Genomic DNA, 15793 nt, shown 5'->3' on the forward strand with positions numbered 1-15793 from the left:
AAAACTGCTGGAGGACATTAAGAGAGAGATTAATAGCAATACAATCATAGTAGGAGATTTTAATACCCCACTGTCACCCTTCGACAAATCATCTAAACAAAAAATCAGCAAAGAAATATCAATCCTAAATGACTAACTAGACCAGATGGAATTAATTGACATCTTCAGAACACTGCACCCCAAAGCCACAGAATATACATTCTTCTCAAGTGCACATGGGACATTCTCAAAGATAGACCACATTTTGGGACATAGGCAAAGTCTCTTCAAATTCAAGAAGATAGAAATCATATCAAGTATCTTTTCAGACCATAATGGCATAAAACTGGAAATTAACTACAATAAAAATAATCCAAAGAAATCAAACACATGGAGACTAAACAGCATGCTATTAAACAAGGATTGGGTTACCAGAGAAATCAAGGAAGAAATTAAAAACATCCTGGAAACAATTGACAATGAAAACACAACAATCCAAAATCTATGGGACACAGCAAAAGCAGTTTTGAGAGGGAAGTTCATATCCTTACAAGCCTATTGCAAAAAACTAGAAAAAAGGGTAACAGATGATCTAACTCTACAACTCAAAGAGTTAGAAAAGGAGCAACAAGAAAAGCCCAGTGTAAGCAGAAGGAAGGAAATAACAAAAATCAGAGCACAGATAAACGACATAGAGACCAAAAAAACAATACATAAGATCAACAAAACCAAGAGCTGGTTTTTTGAAAGGATAAACAAGATAGATGGACCTCTAGCCAGGCTAACCAAGAAACAAAGAGAGAGGACCCAAATAAACAAAATCAGAAATGAAAGAGGTGAAATAACAACAGACCCCAACGAAATACAACAGATTGTTACAAATTACTACTAACAACTCTATGCCAACAAACTGAACAACCTGGAGGAAATGGACATATTCCTAGAAAAATACAACCTTCCAAAACTCAATCAGGAAGAATCTAAAAATCTCAATAGACCAGTGTCTTGGGAAGAAATTGAAACAGTCATCAAAAAGCTTCCAGCAAACAAAAGCCCAGGGCAGAAGATGGCTTCACAGGAGAGTTTTACCAAACATTCAATGAAGAACTAAAACCTATCCTCCTCAGACTATTCAAAAAAATCCAAGAGGAAGGAACACTTCCAAACTCCTTCTATGAAGCCAGCATCACCCTAATACCAAAACTGGATAAAGACAACTCAATGAAAGAGAATTACAGGCCAATATCCCTCATGAACTTAGATGCCAAAATCCTGAACAAAATTCTAGCAAATCGACTCCAGAAGAACATCACAAAGATCATACACCATGACCAAGTAGGATTTATTCCAGGAATGCAAGGATGGTACAATATCCGCAAATCAATAAATGTGATACATCACATAAACAAATTGAAAGATAAAAATCATATAGTCATATCAATTGATGCAGAAAAAGCATTTGATAAAATCCAACACCCTTTCCTGATTAAAAACTCTTAACAAGGTGGGAGTACAAGGATCATACCTCAAAATAATAAAAGCCATATATGATAAACCCACGGCCAACATTATACTCAATGGGCAAAAACTAAAACCATTCCCTCTAAGAACAGGAACAAGACAGGGATGCCCACTATCGCCACTCCTGTTTGACATAGTACTGGAAGTACTAGCCATTGCAATTAGACAAGAGGAGGAAATAAAAGGCATCCAAATTGGAAAAGAAGAAGTAAAGTTATCCTTATTTGCAGATGACATGATATTGTACATAAAAAACCCAAAAGACTCCATTAAAAAACTAACTGACTTAATAAATGAATTTGGCAATGTAGCAGGATACAAAATTAATGCCAAGAAATCCATGGCATTTCTATACACCAACAGTGAAACTACAGAAACAGAGACTAAAAAAGCAATTCCATTTACCATCGCACCAAAAAAATAAGATACCTAGGAATAAATTTAACTAAGGAAGTAAAGGACCTATATGCAGAAAACTACACGACACTGAAAAAAGAGATAGAGGAAGATGGAAGGAGATGGAAGAACGTACCATGTACATGGAATGGTAGAATCAACATCATCAAAATGTCCATACTTCCTAAAGCAATCTATAGGTTCAATGCACTTCCCATTAAAATACCAACAGCATATTTCACTGACCTAGAAAGAACTCTCCAAAAGTTCATTTGGAACAATAAAAGACCCCGAATAGCCACAGCAATCCTGAGAAAGAAGGGTAAAGTAGGAGGGATCTCAATACCAGACTTCAAACTGTATTACAAAGCCACTGTTCTCAAAACAGCCTGGTACTGGCACAAGAACAGACATATAGATCAATGGAATAGAATTGAGAACCCAGATATCAACCCAAATCACTATGCTCAATTAATATTTGACAAAGGAGGCATGAATATACAATGGAGTCAAGACAGTTTCTTCAATAAATGGTGTTGGGAAAATTGGGCAGACACATGCAAAAGAATGAAACTAGATCACCAACTTACACCATACACAAAAATAAACTCAAAATGGATCCAGGACTTAAACATCAGACGGGAAACCATAAAAATACTAGAAGCATCCACAGGCAGCAAAATCTCAGATGTATGCCAAAAGAACTTCTTCACTGATACTGCCCCTAGGGCAATGGAAGCTAAAGAGAAAATAAACAAATGGGACTACATCAAAATAAAAAGCTTTTTACAGCAAAAGAAACCATCAACAAAACAACAAGAAAGCCCACGGTGTGGGAGAACATATTTGCTAATAACACCACTGATAAAGGTTTAATCTCCAACATCTACAGACAGCTGATACAACTAAATAAAAGGAAGGTGAATGATCCAATTAAGAAATGGGCAATGGGTCTAAATAGAATATTTTCAAAAGAAGACAGAAGGAAGGCCAAAAGGCACATGAAAACATGCTCAAAGTCACTAATTATCCGAGAGATGCAAATCAAAACAACAATGCGGTACCATCTCACACCTGTCAGAATGGCCAACATCAACAAATCAACAAACGACAAGTGTTGGCGAGGTTGTGGAGAAAAAGGAACCCTCGTGCACTGCTGGTGGGAATGCAGACTGGTGCAACCACTGTGGAGAACAGTGTGGAATTTCCTCAAAAAACTGAAAATGGAACTCCCATTTGATCCAGTAATCCCACTCCCAGGAATATATCCCAAGAAACTAGAAACACCAATCAGAAAGGATATATGCACCCCTATGTTCATAGCAGCACAATCTACAATAGCCAGAATTTGGAAACAGCCTAGGTGCCCGTCAGCAGATGATTGGATCCAAAAACAATGGTACATCTACACAATGGAATACTATGCTGCCATAAAAAAGAAGGAATTCTCATCATTTGCAGCAACCTGGATGGAATTGGAGAACATCATGCTGAGTGAAATAAGCCAATCAATGAAAGAGAAACACCACATGACCTCACTCATTTGTGGATAATAAAGATCATTATAAACTGATGAACCAAAAGATAGATACAGAAACAGTAAAGCAACAAGCAGATTGTCAAATTTCAGCGGGGAGGGGAGGAGGATCTGGGGGAGATAATATATCAACTGAAGGACTTGTATACATGCATATAAGTACAACCAATGGACATAAAGCTCTGGGGAGGGAGGGGACGTGTGGGAGGGAGGGAGGGGGAAAATCAATAAAATATGTAAAAATAAATAAATAAATTTTAAAAAATTAATAAATAAATTCCCTTTAAAAAGAACTTAATATATTTCTATTATAGGATCATACATACATTTATTCGGAGACTTAAAACTTTTCCTGCATCTCTTGAAATAAAAACAGACTAAGTTTTAATTACAGAGATTATAGTGGCAAGGTTGATATGTGTTTATATCCCACATATACTAGGTATATCTCATAAACAGAAATTAGGTAGGGGTTGTGATGTAGCTGAAAACATTTACATGCGTAAAATTGGAAAGGTTACATAAATATGAAAATCAAGTGTACAAGCATAAATGTGAAAGAAATATCTTGAAATCTTGTCTTCCAAAATGCCACAATTTAAGAATTTTGTTTTTTTTTATTCTCGGTCAAGGTTATGTTTTGTTTTGTTTTTCAAATTAGAGTGAGAAAAACACTGATATATAGATAAACATCTACCAGTTGCCTCAGGTATTTGACCTCACTACAGATCAAAACCACAACCTGGGTATGTGCCCTGAGACTGGAAATCGTACCCATGACGCTTCAGTGCACAGGAGGATGTTCCAAATGAACCACATTGGCCAAGGCCCAAATGCCACAATAAAAAGAGAAAACAAACAAAAAATAGTACAGGAAAACCAAGATGACGGCATAGGTAAATGCCCAACTGCAGCCTTACACAACAATTTCAAAAATGCATCTAAAATACAAAATGGACATTATCCAGAACTACAGGAAAGTTGACTAACTGGAAATTCTACAACTAGAAGGAAAGAGAAAACCAGAAGGAAAGTGAGAGGAGCTGTAAAAGCCTAAGGTACGAAGACACAGTGTATGTGTGCAGAAAGGACAGAGCCGGAGAGGAGGGGGAGGCTGAATGCCTGGCTGGCGTTCCCTAGCAGGAAGGAGACAAAAGCTACGGACTGTGCTGAACACCAATTCTGACAGCTCTGAACCCCAGTTCCAGGCCAGACCCTGGGGAACCTGGCTCATAATGTGGGAATCTGGGCTCTAAGGCAGAAACTCAGAGGAGCGGCAAAAGGCAGAGTCCCGGAGGCAAGCACATGAACAAGCACAGAGGACGGACTGTTGAGTTGTGCTGCTAGATTGCCCAAGCAGGAAAGAGACAAAAGTTCTGGACTGCTCTTATCCCCACTTCCAGCCTCACTTCCAACTGCACTGAACCCCTGTTCCAGGCTCATTGGGGGAGAGACTAGACTGTCTGGTAGCGGGTGAAACTCGAGGGCACCTTTCTCTCAGAGGTGCTTGCAGCGAGTACCAAAGCACACTGAGGAACACTGAGACTCAGGAACCTCATAGGGCGGGCTGACAGGAAGCCAAGGCTAAAGGCTCCACCCTTAAACTCTGCCCCATCCGAACAAAGGCTTTTGAATAAGGCTGTCTCCCAGCACAGACACAGCTGTTCCTCACAGCCAATTGGCCTGGAGGTCAGTTCCAGTGATACCAACAACAATTAAGACTTAACTACCAAGGCTGTACACACAGTCCACAAAGGGGAGCACCAAGAGTGTCCACCTCAGGTAACTGGGAGGCTGACCCACTGAACCATATAGGACACCTTAACACACAAAGCCACTCTACCAACTCAGGGAAGCAGTGAAAATGCCGAGACAAGGAAACAGATCACAAACGAAAGAAATGGAGGACAACAAGAGACTGGATATAAAGTTCAAAACCACAGTTATAAGGTTTTTCAAGAATTTCCTAGAAAAGGACAATAAAATATATGAGACCTATAAGGATATGAAAAAGAATCAACTAGAAATAAGGAATACATTGTTTGAACTTAAAAATATTATACAGAGTCCTAAAAACAGAATGGAAGATCGCAAGAATCAAGTCAAAGATTTGGAACACAAAGAGCCAGGGGATACTCCTCTGCAGAAGCAAGAAGACAAGAGAATCCAGAAAGTTGAAGATAATGTTAGAAACCTCTGGGACAACTTTAAGCGAACCAACATCAGAATTATGGGGGTCCCAGAAGAAGAGAGAGAGCAAGAAACCAAAACCATATTGGAAGAAATCATGACTGAAAACTTCCCCCATCTGGTGAAAGAATTAGACTTGCAAGTCCAGAAAGTCCCCAGAATCCCAAGCAAAAGGAATCCAAAGACACCAAGACACACCATAATTAAAATGCCAAGAGCAAAAGACAAAGAGAGAATATTAAAAGCAGCAAGAGAAAAGCAGGTAGTTACCTTAAAAGAGCACCCATACGATTCTCAGCTGATTTCTCAACAGAAACCATGCAGGCCAGACGAGAATGGCAAGAAATATTCAAGGTGATGAATAGCAAGAACCTACAGCCAAAAATACTCTACCCAGCAAAGCTATCACTCAGAATCGAAGGCCAGATAAAGACCTTCACAAATAAAAAAAAGCTAAAGGAGTTCATCACCACCAAACAAGAATTATATAAATTGCTGAAGGGGATTCTTTAGGAAGAGGAAAAAAATAAAGATAAAAATTATGAACAACAAATATGTAACCATCAACAAGTGAATCTAAAAACCAAGGGAATTAAAAAAATTGATGAACAATATTAACTGGTGAATATAATAGAATCAAAGATATGGAAAGGGAGTGAATTGATGATTCTCAGGGAAAAGGGGAGTAGAGGGTGCAGGAAGAGACTGAACAAAACTGTGCACCTATGGATGAGGTCAATGTGGGCTGTGGAAAGGGCAGAAGTTGAGGTGGAAAACTGGTGGAGGGAAGCAAAGGAGGGGGAAAAATGAGTCACATTTGTAAGAATATGAACAATAAATATTTATTTTTTTTTAAATAGTAAAGAGGGGGGAAAAATAGTAAAGAGAGGGGCTTTTCACCACTAATTATAAATAGAAATAATGACTAAATTAAATAAAAAATTATTCAAGATAAATGAGAAATGCTCTTAAAAATTTGTTAAGTAATACACAATTAGCCCTGATCAGTTTGGCTCAGTAGATAGGGAGTCAACCTCCAGACTGTGGACTGAAGGGTCCTGGGTTTGATTTTTCTCAAGGGCATGTACCTTGGTTGCGGGCACAGCCTCAGTAGAGAATGTGCAAAAAGCAATTGATGGATATTTCTCTCTGATTGATGTCTCTCTCTTCTTCTCTGTAAAAAATCAATAAAATATATTTAAAATAATAATAATAATAATAATACACCAGTATATCCTATTTAGAGGCACAATGCACAAAATTAGTGCACTGGCAGGGTGCCTCTCTCCTTACCTGGTCAAATTCCCAAAATACTCCTAGTTGAGAGGACAATCTGCATACTATGCTTTTATTATAGAGGAGTCTAGGTTTTTTTATCATGCAAATCTAAATAAAATTTAAAACTGCTTCTTTTAAACTACTACAGTAAAATGCTACAGTAAACACTGTTATTTCTGAATGGATTTACTGTAACATTTTTCCTAACTTTTCAGTTTCAAAAGGATTATATAAGGAGTGACATCAGCAAAATGTAGATTATGAATCTTAAAAGCTTGTTAAAATAATTTTATTAGAGGCTTTAGAAACTTGTCCAAAATTTAGAGCAACCAAGGAAATTCTTAATATAAGAAAATTACATTCAAAAGGATTGTGATTTCCCTGTATTTTTACTCACTCTTTTCTACTCCTTATCTTACTAGCACAGTTTAAAAGAAGCAGTGGTCTGATCACCAGTTTCTTTAAATGGAGTAAGGACTGAATTTCTAACAATATAGCCTCTCCATTAGGAGCCTGAAATTGATCTGTATGATCTACCTTGTAAATAAAATAACCAAAAATGGCTTGAACACAGGATAAGGAAAGACAAGGAAAGAGCAGGCATATTTAATGAAAATTACTAAGGGACAACAGATACAAAATTCCTGAGACCAATTACCAATTATTAATTAAGGAGGAATTAAGACATTTAAAAAGCAATCATGTAAAAGAGGAACTAGAGGGGAAAAAGTACACAGAGAAGTCAAAGAAAACACATGCCTAGAAAAGACCTTAGATGACCTATCTTAAGGCTGCATAATAAATTCATTAATGAATGTCTTCCCCAGCAAGTAGCCCAACTGTAAAACCTAGAAATAGGTACATTTTCAAATGTACAGTTTTAAACAAAAGATGTAAAATGAAAAAGGGAACTATAGCCCATTACGGAACAATATAAATTTTCTCCTTGGAAAACAAAGACATCAAACTTCTTGACAAATAGTTTTAAATGCACTGAATATGTTCAAGGACAAATAAAAATACAAAGAAATAAAAGATGGAATATAAAATATGAGCAAAATGACATATACATGAAAGGAATATTTTGGAGATAAAAATATAACTGAATTAAAAATTTGCTAGAGGGAGTTCAAATAGGCAGAAGAAACTGAACTGGAAGACAAGCCATTTAAAATTTCAACTATGAGAAGTAAAACAAAGGAAGCAACAAAAAGCTAAAGTGAACAGTATTTAACTTAAGGTAAATAGGAGAAACCACCAAGTATTAAAATATATTCATTATAGTAATTTCAAAGGAAAATATATTTTATTGTTTTGTGTGTGTTTTTTACAGAGAGGAAGGGGGAGTTAGAAATATCGATCAGCTGCCTCCTGCATGCCCCCTACTGGGGATGTGCCTGCAACCAAGTTACGTGCCCTTGACAGCAACCTGGGACTTTTCAGTCCGCCTCTATCCACTGAGCCAAACCGGTTTCAGCAGGAAAATAAAAAAGGCAAATAGTTATGTATATTTATAACATCAATAACATAAAATATGAGTGATTAAGCTACAAAGAAGTGTTTTGTGTATGCAACTGAATTTATACTGCTATCAGTTTAAAACACAATATTGTAACTGTAGGATGCTATGTTGAATTCTAATAGTAACCTTGGAGAACAAAAAAAAAAATGAGGAGGGAATGAAAACATGTCAATATTAAAAAAAAAAATCAACTGGCCGAAACCGGTTTGGCTCAGTGGTAGAGCGTGGGTCTGCGGACTGAAAGGTCCCAGGTTCGATTCCGGTCAGGGGCATGTACGTTGGTTGCGGGCACATCCCTGGTAGGGGGTGTGCAGGAGGCAGCTGGCCGATGTTTCTCTCTCATCGATGTTTCTAGCTCTCTATCTTTCTCCCTTCCTCTCAATAAAATATATATTTTTTTAAAATAAATAAGTAAAATAAATAAATAAAAATTTAAAAAATCAACTGAACAAATGAAAGTTAGCAAGGGAGAAATGCACAAATAAGACATTATAGATCCAATAAAAAATGGACAAAGAACAAAGACATTTTTCAAAAGAGGACATACAGAAGTCCAAGAGACATATGAAAATATGCTCAAAGTCATTCATAATCCAAAAGGTGGAAATCAAAACAACAATGTGGTACCATCTCATTCCTATCAGAATGGCTATCAACAAAGTAACAAATGACAAGTGCTGGCGAGAATGTGGAGAAAAAGGAACCAGCAATGCTGGTGGGAATGCAGACTAGTGCAACCACTGTGAAGTTCAGTATGGAGTTTCCTCAAAAAACTAAAAATGGAACTCCCATTCGACCCAGTAATCCCACTCCTAGGAATATATTCTAAAAAATCAAAAACACCAATCAGAAAGGATATATGCATCCCTATGTTCATAGTAGCACAATTTACAATAGCTAGAATCTGGAAACAGCCTAGATGCCCAACAGCAAATGTTTGGATCCAAAAACTATGGTACATCTACATAATGGAATAGGATGCTGCCATAAAAAAGAAAGAATTCTCATCATTTGCAGCAACCTGGATGGAATTAGAAAACAATATTAATTTTGCTGAGTGAAATAAGCCAGTCAATGAAAGAGAAACACCACATGACCTCACTCATTTAAGAATAATAAAGAACATTATAAGTTGATGAACAAAAAGATAGATAATAGAAATGGCTATCCTAATATACTTTAAGTCAAAAGAATAAATTTACAACTGATAAAAGGATAAACTTGACAAGAAATAATTATATAAATATCTCTGCACCAAACTTCAGAGGGTCCAAATATATGAAACAACTACGTACTATATTAGAAAAATAGTTCTACAATACTAGTCTGAGACCTAATAATGCATTTTAATAATAGCTAGAACAATCAAACAGAAATCAGTAAGGTAGAAATGGTCTAACACAATACTAAAGAACAATTCAACCTTTCAGACATCTCAGAACAATGCATTGCAAAATACACATTTTTCTTAAGGACGATAAAACATTCTGCCAGAACAAGTCTATTTAAAAAAGAGTAAAATAATAGAAACTTTTTGGATGACAATGGAATGAACTAAATAGCAGAAAAGTGGGATGACCAACAAATCTATAGATATAAACAATATTTGTGCCGGGACCGGTTTAGCTCAATGGATAGAGCGTCGGCTTGGGGACTGAAGGGACCCGGGTTCGATTCCGGTCAAGGGCATGTACCTTGGTTGCGGGCATATCCCTGGTAGGGGGTGTGCAAGAGGCAACTGATCGATGACTCTCTCTCATCGATGTTTCTAACTCTCTATCTCTCTCCCTTCCTCTCTGTACAAAAATCAATAAAATATATTAAAAAATAAAATAAAAATAAAAATTAGAAGAAGAAAAAACAAAAACAAAAACAAAAACAAAAAAACAAAATTTGTTTTTAAAAACCTCTTTATAGATTCGAGAGAATAAGGCAGAGGGAGAAAGAGGAAAAAATGGCTCTAGCTGGTATGATTTAGTTGATATGCAGACTGAAAGGTCCCAGGTTCAATCTGGTCAAGGGCATATACCTTTATTGTAGGCTCTTCTCCAGGTCTAATCTAGTGCAAGTAGGCAACCAATATATTTGTTTCTCTCACATAGGTATTTTCCTCTCTCTAAAATCAACAGAAACATATACTCCTTTTAACAACATACTAGCTAACTAATTTATGAGGAAATTAAATGTTATTAAATGTTATACATAATTATACATAATATACAAATTAACCCATCTTTGGCATGTTAATTCACATACTCACTCCTGATTGGCTGTGGGCATAGAGGAGGTACCATTTACATGTTTGTCTATTATTACGTAAAATTAGCAAGACAAAGACATCCAAGTGGGTAAAAAACAATTATCTTTGAAATTAGATTTTTCACATTATATAATATTATAAAAATTCTACATTGTTTTATTTATTTGGTTTGAGTTTGTGTGTGCCCATGAATGTGCAATAAAACTATGATCTGCTTTCTATTTCTATTGCTGGTCAGTTTTTTCCAGGTATTTAAATATTAATTCAAATGAATAAAATTAAAATAGGCACTGAAACATTTTAAAAAGCCATCAAAGATAGTAAACTGTTGAGATTTTAAAATAAACATATAGAAAATAGGGACCTTTCCGCATAGCCTGGACTTTAGTGCTTCTGGCTATTTTTTCTTAGTGCTGTTGATGTGTTTTCTTCTGCCCTACCTTCCTTAAATTAATTATACTTTCATTTGTAGATTTCTCTTATGAAACAAAAAGTATCATAAAAATTGCCTAATAGGACCAGCAGGTTTGACTCAGTGATTGAATATCGACCCTTGAATTGGGAGGCCAGGGTTTGATTCCTAGGCTCATGCCCAGATTGTGAACCTGACTCCTAGTAGATGACATGTAAGAGGTAGCCAATTAATGATGTTCTCTAATCATTGTTTCTATTACTCTAATGCTTGCCTTTCTCTCTCTAAAAATAAAAATAAAAATAATTTTTTTTAAAACCCTTACAGTATGACACAAAAGCAAAACTGTAAAATTTAAATATCTGTTTAGGGGAGAGAAACCAAGATGGCGGCATAGGGTAGACACCTGAATGCAGCCTACCAAAACAAATTTGAATTTAGAACTGAAAAACAGGGGAGGAATTGCCCTGAAGCGCCAGACGACTAGCTGAGAGGAGGCTCTGCCATCTGGGAAGGAGAGAGAAGGCATACTGAGCCCCAGGAACTGTGAAGGTACGGAGAACTGTGTGCGTGAAAAGGCGCTGGCTTAATCCCGGTGCGGAGAAGAAGGGCCGGACCGAGATTGCTGCTGGCTTACTCCCTGCACGCAGAGAGGGCGGGCCGGGCTGAGTTCGCTACTGGCTTACTCCTGGCGCGGAGAGGGCGAACAGCTAATGGGGCTGGCTTTCTTGTCCGAGAGGAAAACAGAATCACCCTATTGCTCTGATAAACGACCCCAGACAGGGAGAGGCCAGACTGTCAGGCAGTGGGCAGAGATCTCTTGGAGGTGTGTGAAGCCAGAGGCCATTACTGCGGGACTTGGGGAGGAGCCGAAGGGAAAACAAAGTTTGTCTGCACCAACCCGAGACTCCGCCCTACCTGTGGCTGAGCACAGAAGCTGTCCCAGAGGCTGACTTTCTCTAAGGAGGGACTTGCAGGAATCCAAAGCTTGTCTGCGCCTTTACCAAAGAGGTGCGCGCACCTGCAACCAATCTTCCAAACTCTCCACGAACCGGACTTTTCTAAGGCGAGACTGACAGGGAACCAAAGATTGTCTGCGCCACCCCGAAACCCCGCCCTATTCAAGCAGAGTACGGAAACCCTCCTAGCTGAGACACTGCTGATCCTCACAGCCAATTGGCTTGGAGATCAACGCTTCCCAGTGATACCAACAATAAGCAAGGCTTAACAACAAGACTGCACTCACAGCCCACAAAGGGCTACACCAAGACTGTCCACCACAGGTAACTGGGAAGGCTGTGGTACTGGGCTCTACCAGAACACCTAGCACACAAACCTATTCCATCAAATCAGGGAAACAACTAAAATGCAGACAAGAAGAAGGACACAAAGGAAGGAGATGGAGGAAAAGAAAAGATTGGACATTGAGTTCAAAACTACAGTTATAAGGTTATTCAATAATATCCTAAAAAAGGCCGATAAAATAAATGAGACCTATGAGGATATGAAAAGGGAGCAACTAGAAATAATAAGGGATCAACAAGAAATGAAGAAAACATTGTCTGAAATAAAAAATATTATACAAAGTCCTAAAAACATACTGGAAGATCGCAAGAATCAAGACAAAGATTTAGAACACAAAGAGCCAGAGGACACTCCTCTACAGAAGGGAGAAGATAAGAGAATCCAGAAAGTTGAAGATAGTGTAAGAAACCTCTGGGACAATTTCAAGCGAACCAACATCAGAATTATGGGGATTCCAGAAGAGAGAGAGCAAGATAACAAAAGAATACTAGAAGAAACAGTGACAGAAAACTTCCCCCACCTGGGGACAGAAATAGACTTACAAGTCCAGGAAGCCCGCAGAACCCCAAACAAAAAGGAATCCAAGGTGGACCACACAAAGACATATCATAATTAAAATTCCAAGAGCAAAAGACAAAGAGAATATTAAAAGCAGCAAGAGAAAAGCAGGTAGTAACCTATAAAGGAGCACCCATAAGATCGTCAGCTGATTTCTCAACAGAAACCATGCAGACCAGACGGGAATGGCAAGAAATATTCAAGGTGATGAATAACAAGAACCTACAGCCAAAAATAATCTATCCAGCAAAGCTATCACTCAGAATCAAAGGACAGATAAAGAGCTTCACAAATAAAAAAAAAGGTAAAAGAGTTCATCACCACCAAACCAGAATTATATGAACTGGTGAAGGAGGTTATTTAGGAAGAGGAAGAAGATAAAGTTAAAAATTATGATCAACAAATACGTAGCTATCAAAAAGTGAATCTAAAAACCAAGGGAATTAAAAAACCTGATGAACAATATTAACTGGTGAATATAATAGAATCAGAGGTATGGAAGGGGAGTGGACTGATGATTCTCAGGGAAAAGGGGAGTGGGGGTGTGGGAAGAGACTGAACAAAAACTGTGCACCTATGGATGAGGACAATGGGGGATGGGGAAAGGACAGAGGGTGCGGTGGGAACCTGGTGAAGGGGAGCAATTGAGGCGGGGGGGGGGGGGGGGGAGAAGAGGATCACATTTGTAATAATCTGAACAATAAAGTTTTATTTAAAAAAATAAATAAAAATAAATAAAAATAAATAAATATCTGTTTACATGATCTGTACATAAATGTATGTTTTCTATATTTAAGTGTTAACATTTACAGTTGTTAACATTTACAGTTATATTCTCTAACACTAACACTGATGGATCAACTGAACCACCAGTCGTATGACGTGAGCTAACCACCAGCACAAAACACTGAATCATTGCTGCTAGGGAAAATATAGGGTTAAATTCCAATGGGTATATTCATTAACCAAGTTATATAAGCTTTGGCATCAATTATAATGCAGCTGGTCATGTGTTGAATGTTAATAAACAATCTGTAGTAAACATGTCTTTTATCAGAGAACCATGTAAGACAAAGTAATGTTAAAGGAAGGTTCATGTAATTTAAATTTTGACATAAATACAAAATAATTTTAGTATTTAATTTTGATAATAACAAACCAACACACTTTTGGTAATCGAGGATCCGAAGAACAAGCAAATAATTCATCTTCAGACAACTGTGCACTTGTGAAAATTGATTCACATTGGCGTGAACTGTTGTACATATGGAATTTACAATAAGGATTTAAGGCCATGGCGAGAAGTTCTAGAAGTGGAAACCAGTCTTGGGACAACGTGGCCACACAAAGCTCTACTAGGCGATGAGTATTATTAATAATACATCTCTGTTATATGGGAAGTAGAAAGAGAGGAAAGTTAACTTAAAAAATAAAACATTACAATTTCAAAAACATTCTGATCTTGTTAATTTCTCTTCATCTATCTATGATAATGGAGTAATATACTAATTGGACCAGACAGCTGAACATCCATCTATTCTAGACAAAGCTGAAACCGCTGTAAGGGCTAAGGGCAAGCAGCCGAAGCAGCTGCTTAAGGACTAAGGGGAGGTTACTGAGACCACCCGCAGCAGTGGCAGAGTAATGGGGTGGTGCCTTCCCCTGATCAACCAGTTCACCACACACAGAGGGAGGCTCTATTGTGGCCTTTAGGGAGCAGGCCTAAACTGTCAGTAGGACATTCCCTAAAGGTTCCCTGATTGAGAGAGGGGGCAGGCTAAGCTAAGGAAGGCCCCTCAGCACATAAATTTTTTTGTACCAGGCCTCTAGTTTAATATATAAAGCCTAATATGCAAATAGACTGAAGGGTGGAACAACTGAACTACCAGTCAAATGACGGGCACTAACCACCAGCAGTCGTGCGCTGAACATTGTGGGCATCGGCTACAACAGAATGGTAGAGCAGGTGAGTGGGGGCGCCAAAGGTGAGGTGGTGGTCACTGTTATTGGGGTAAATCTCTGGTGGTTACTGAAAATTTTTTGTTCCCATGCACCATGATCCTGCCCAGTGCTCACATCTGCTGCCGGCACCAGAACCACTACTTGCACCCACTGCCAGTGCCCATATCCAATCCAGACCCCAACACGCAATGCCATCAGCAGGTGCAAGTGGAGGCTGCAAACCAAGATTGCCCTAAGAGCTTCTCCACTTTCCTCTGCTCCTGAGAGATGATTAAGGCAGCAGCTGCTGCTCGTGCTCACTGATGGCACTGGCCCCGTTTGGCCCCCACTGCTGCGAGGCCCAACCTCAATCACTCCACATTGTCAGCAGGTACAAGTGGGGCAGGCGCCATCAGCATGTGGGAACGGTGGTAGCAAGAGTAAAGCTGAAGGCAGACAGGAAACAGAGGACTGAGAACCATGGCAGGAAGGGTCTAGTGGGGACGTAGAGGATGGGCTGAGACCTATCTTTGTGCCCACTGCAGTCTCATGGGCCACCATTGCTTTCAAGGTGCACAAATTTGAGCACTGGGTCCCTAATATTTCTATAATGGTCACCCAAATTCTGCTTAATTTCACAAATATAGCGATCAAACAAATATGTATATCAGAAAAAGTAAATTAGTATTTTACTGAACTGCAACAAACTTCAAAAACTATTTGAGTAAAATTACAAATGAAATAAATAGCTAAGGCTAGCTATTTCATCTCTATGTAAATAGGATGCATGTAAATGACCGTTTTCTTTGGAACTTATATTTTAAAGGCAATAATTTCAAAATGTAAATATTTAGAGTTATGTAAATTACATAAGAAGTGGAGATGTAATCTAAG

The 15793-nt window shown here is 38.2% G+C and overlaps 1 protein-coding gene across 7 annotated transcripts in view; it reads right to left on the reverse strand.

Moving 5' to 3' along the window:
* The window catches only part of LOC118712127 (probable ubiquitin carboxyl-terminal hydrolase FAF-X), a 186960-nt gene that overhangs the window by 138285 nt on the left and 32882 nt on the right, over positions 1–15793 (reverse strand). For 6 of the 7 annotated variants that reach the window (XM_045577118.1, XM_036425631.2, XM_036425632.2 and 3 more), the window contains one exon: positions 14126–14344. The exons of the other annotated variant lie outside the window; for it this stretch is intronic. In XM_045577118.1, coding sequence (XP_045433074.1) covers positions 14126–14344 — 219 coding nt within the window. The remainder of the gene's footprint in view (positions 1–14125; positions 14345–15793) is intronic. 7 annotated transcript variants of the gene reach the window in all.

The sequence above is a fragment of the Pipistrellus kuhlii genome, unplaced genomic scaffold (assembly GCF_014108245.1).
Source record: "Pipistrellus kuhlii isolate mPipKuh1 unplaced genomic scaffold, mPipKuh1.p scaffold_m20_p_83, whole genome shotgun sequence".
In the NCBI taxonomy this organism is placed as follows: domain Eukaryota; kingdom Metazoa; phylum Chordata; class Mammalia; order Chiroptera; family Vespertilionidae; genus Pipistrellus; species Pipistrellus kuhlii.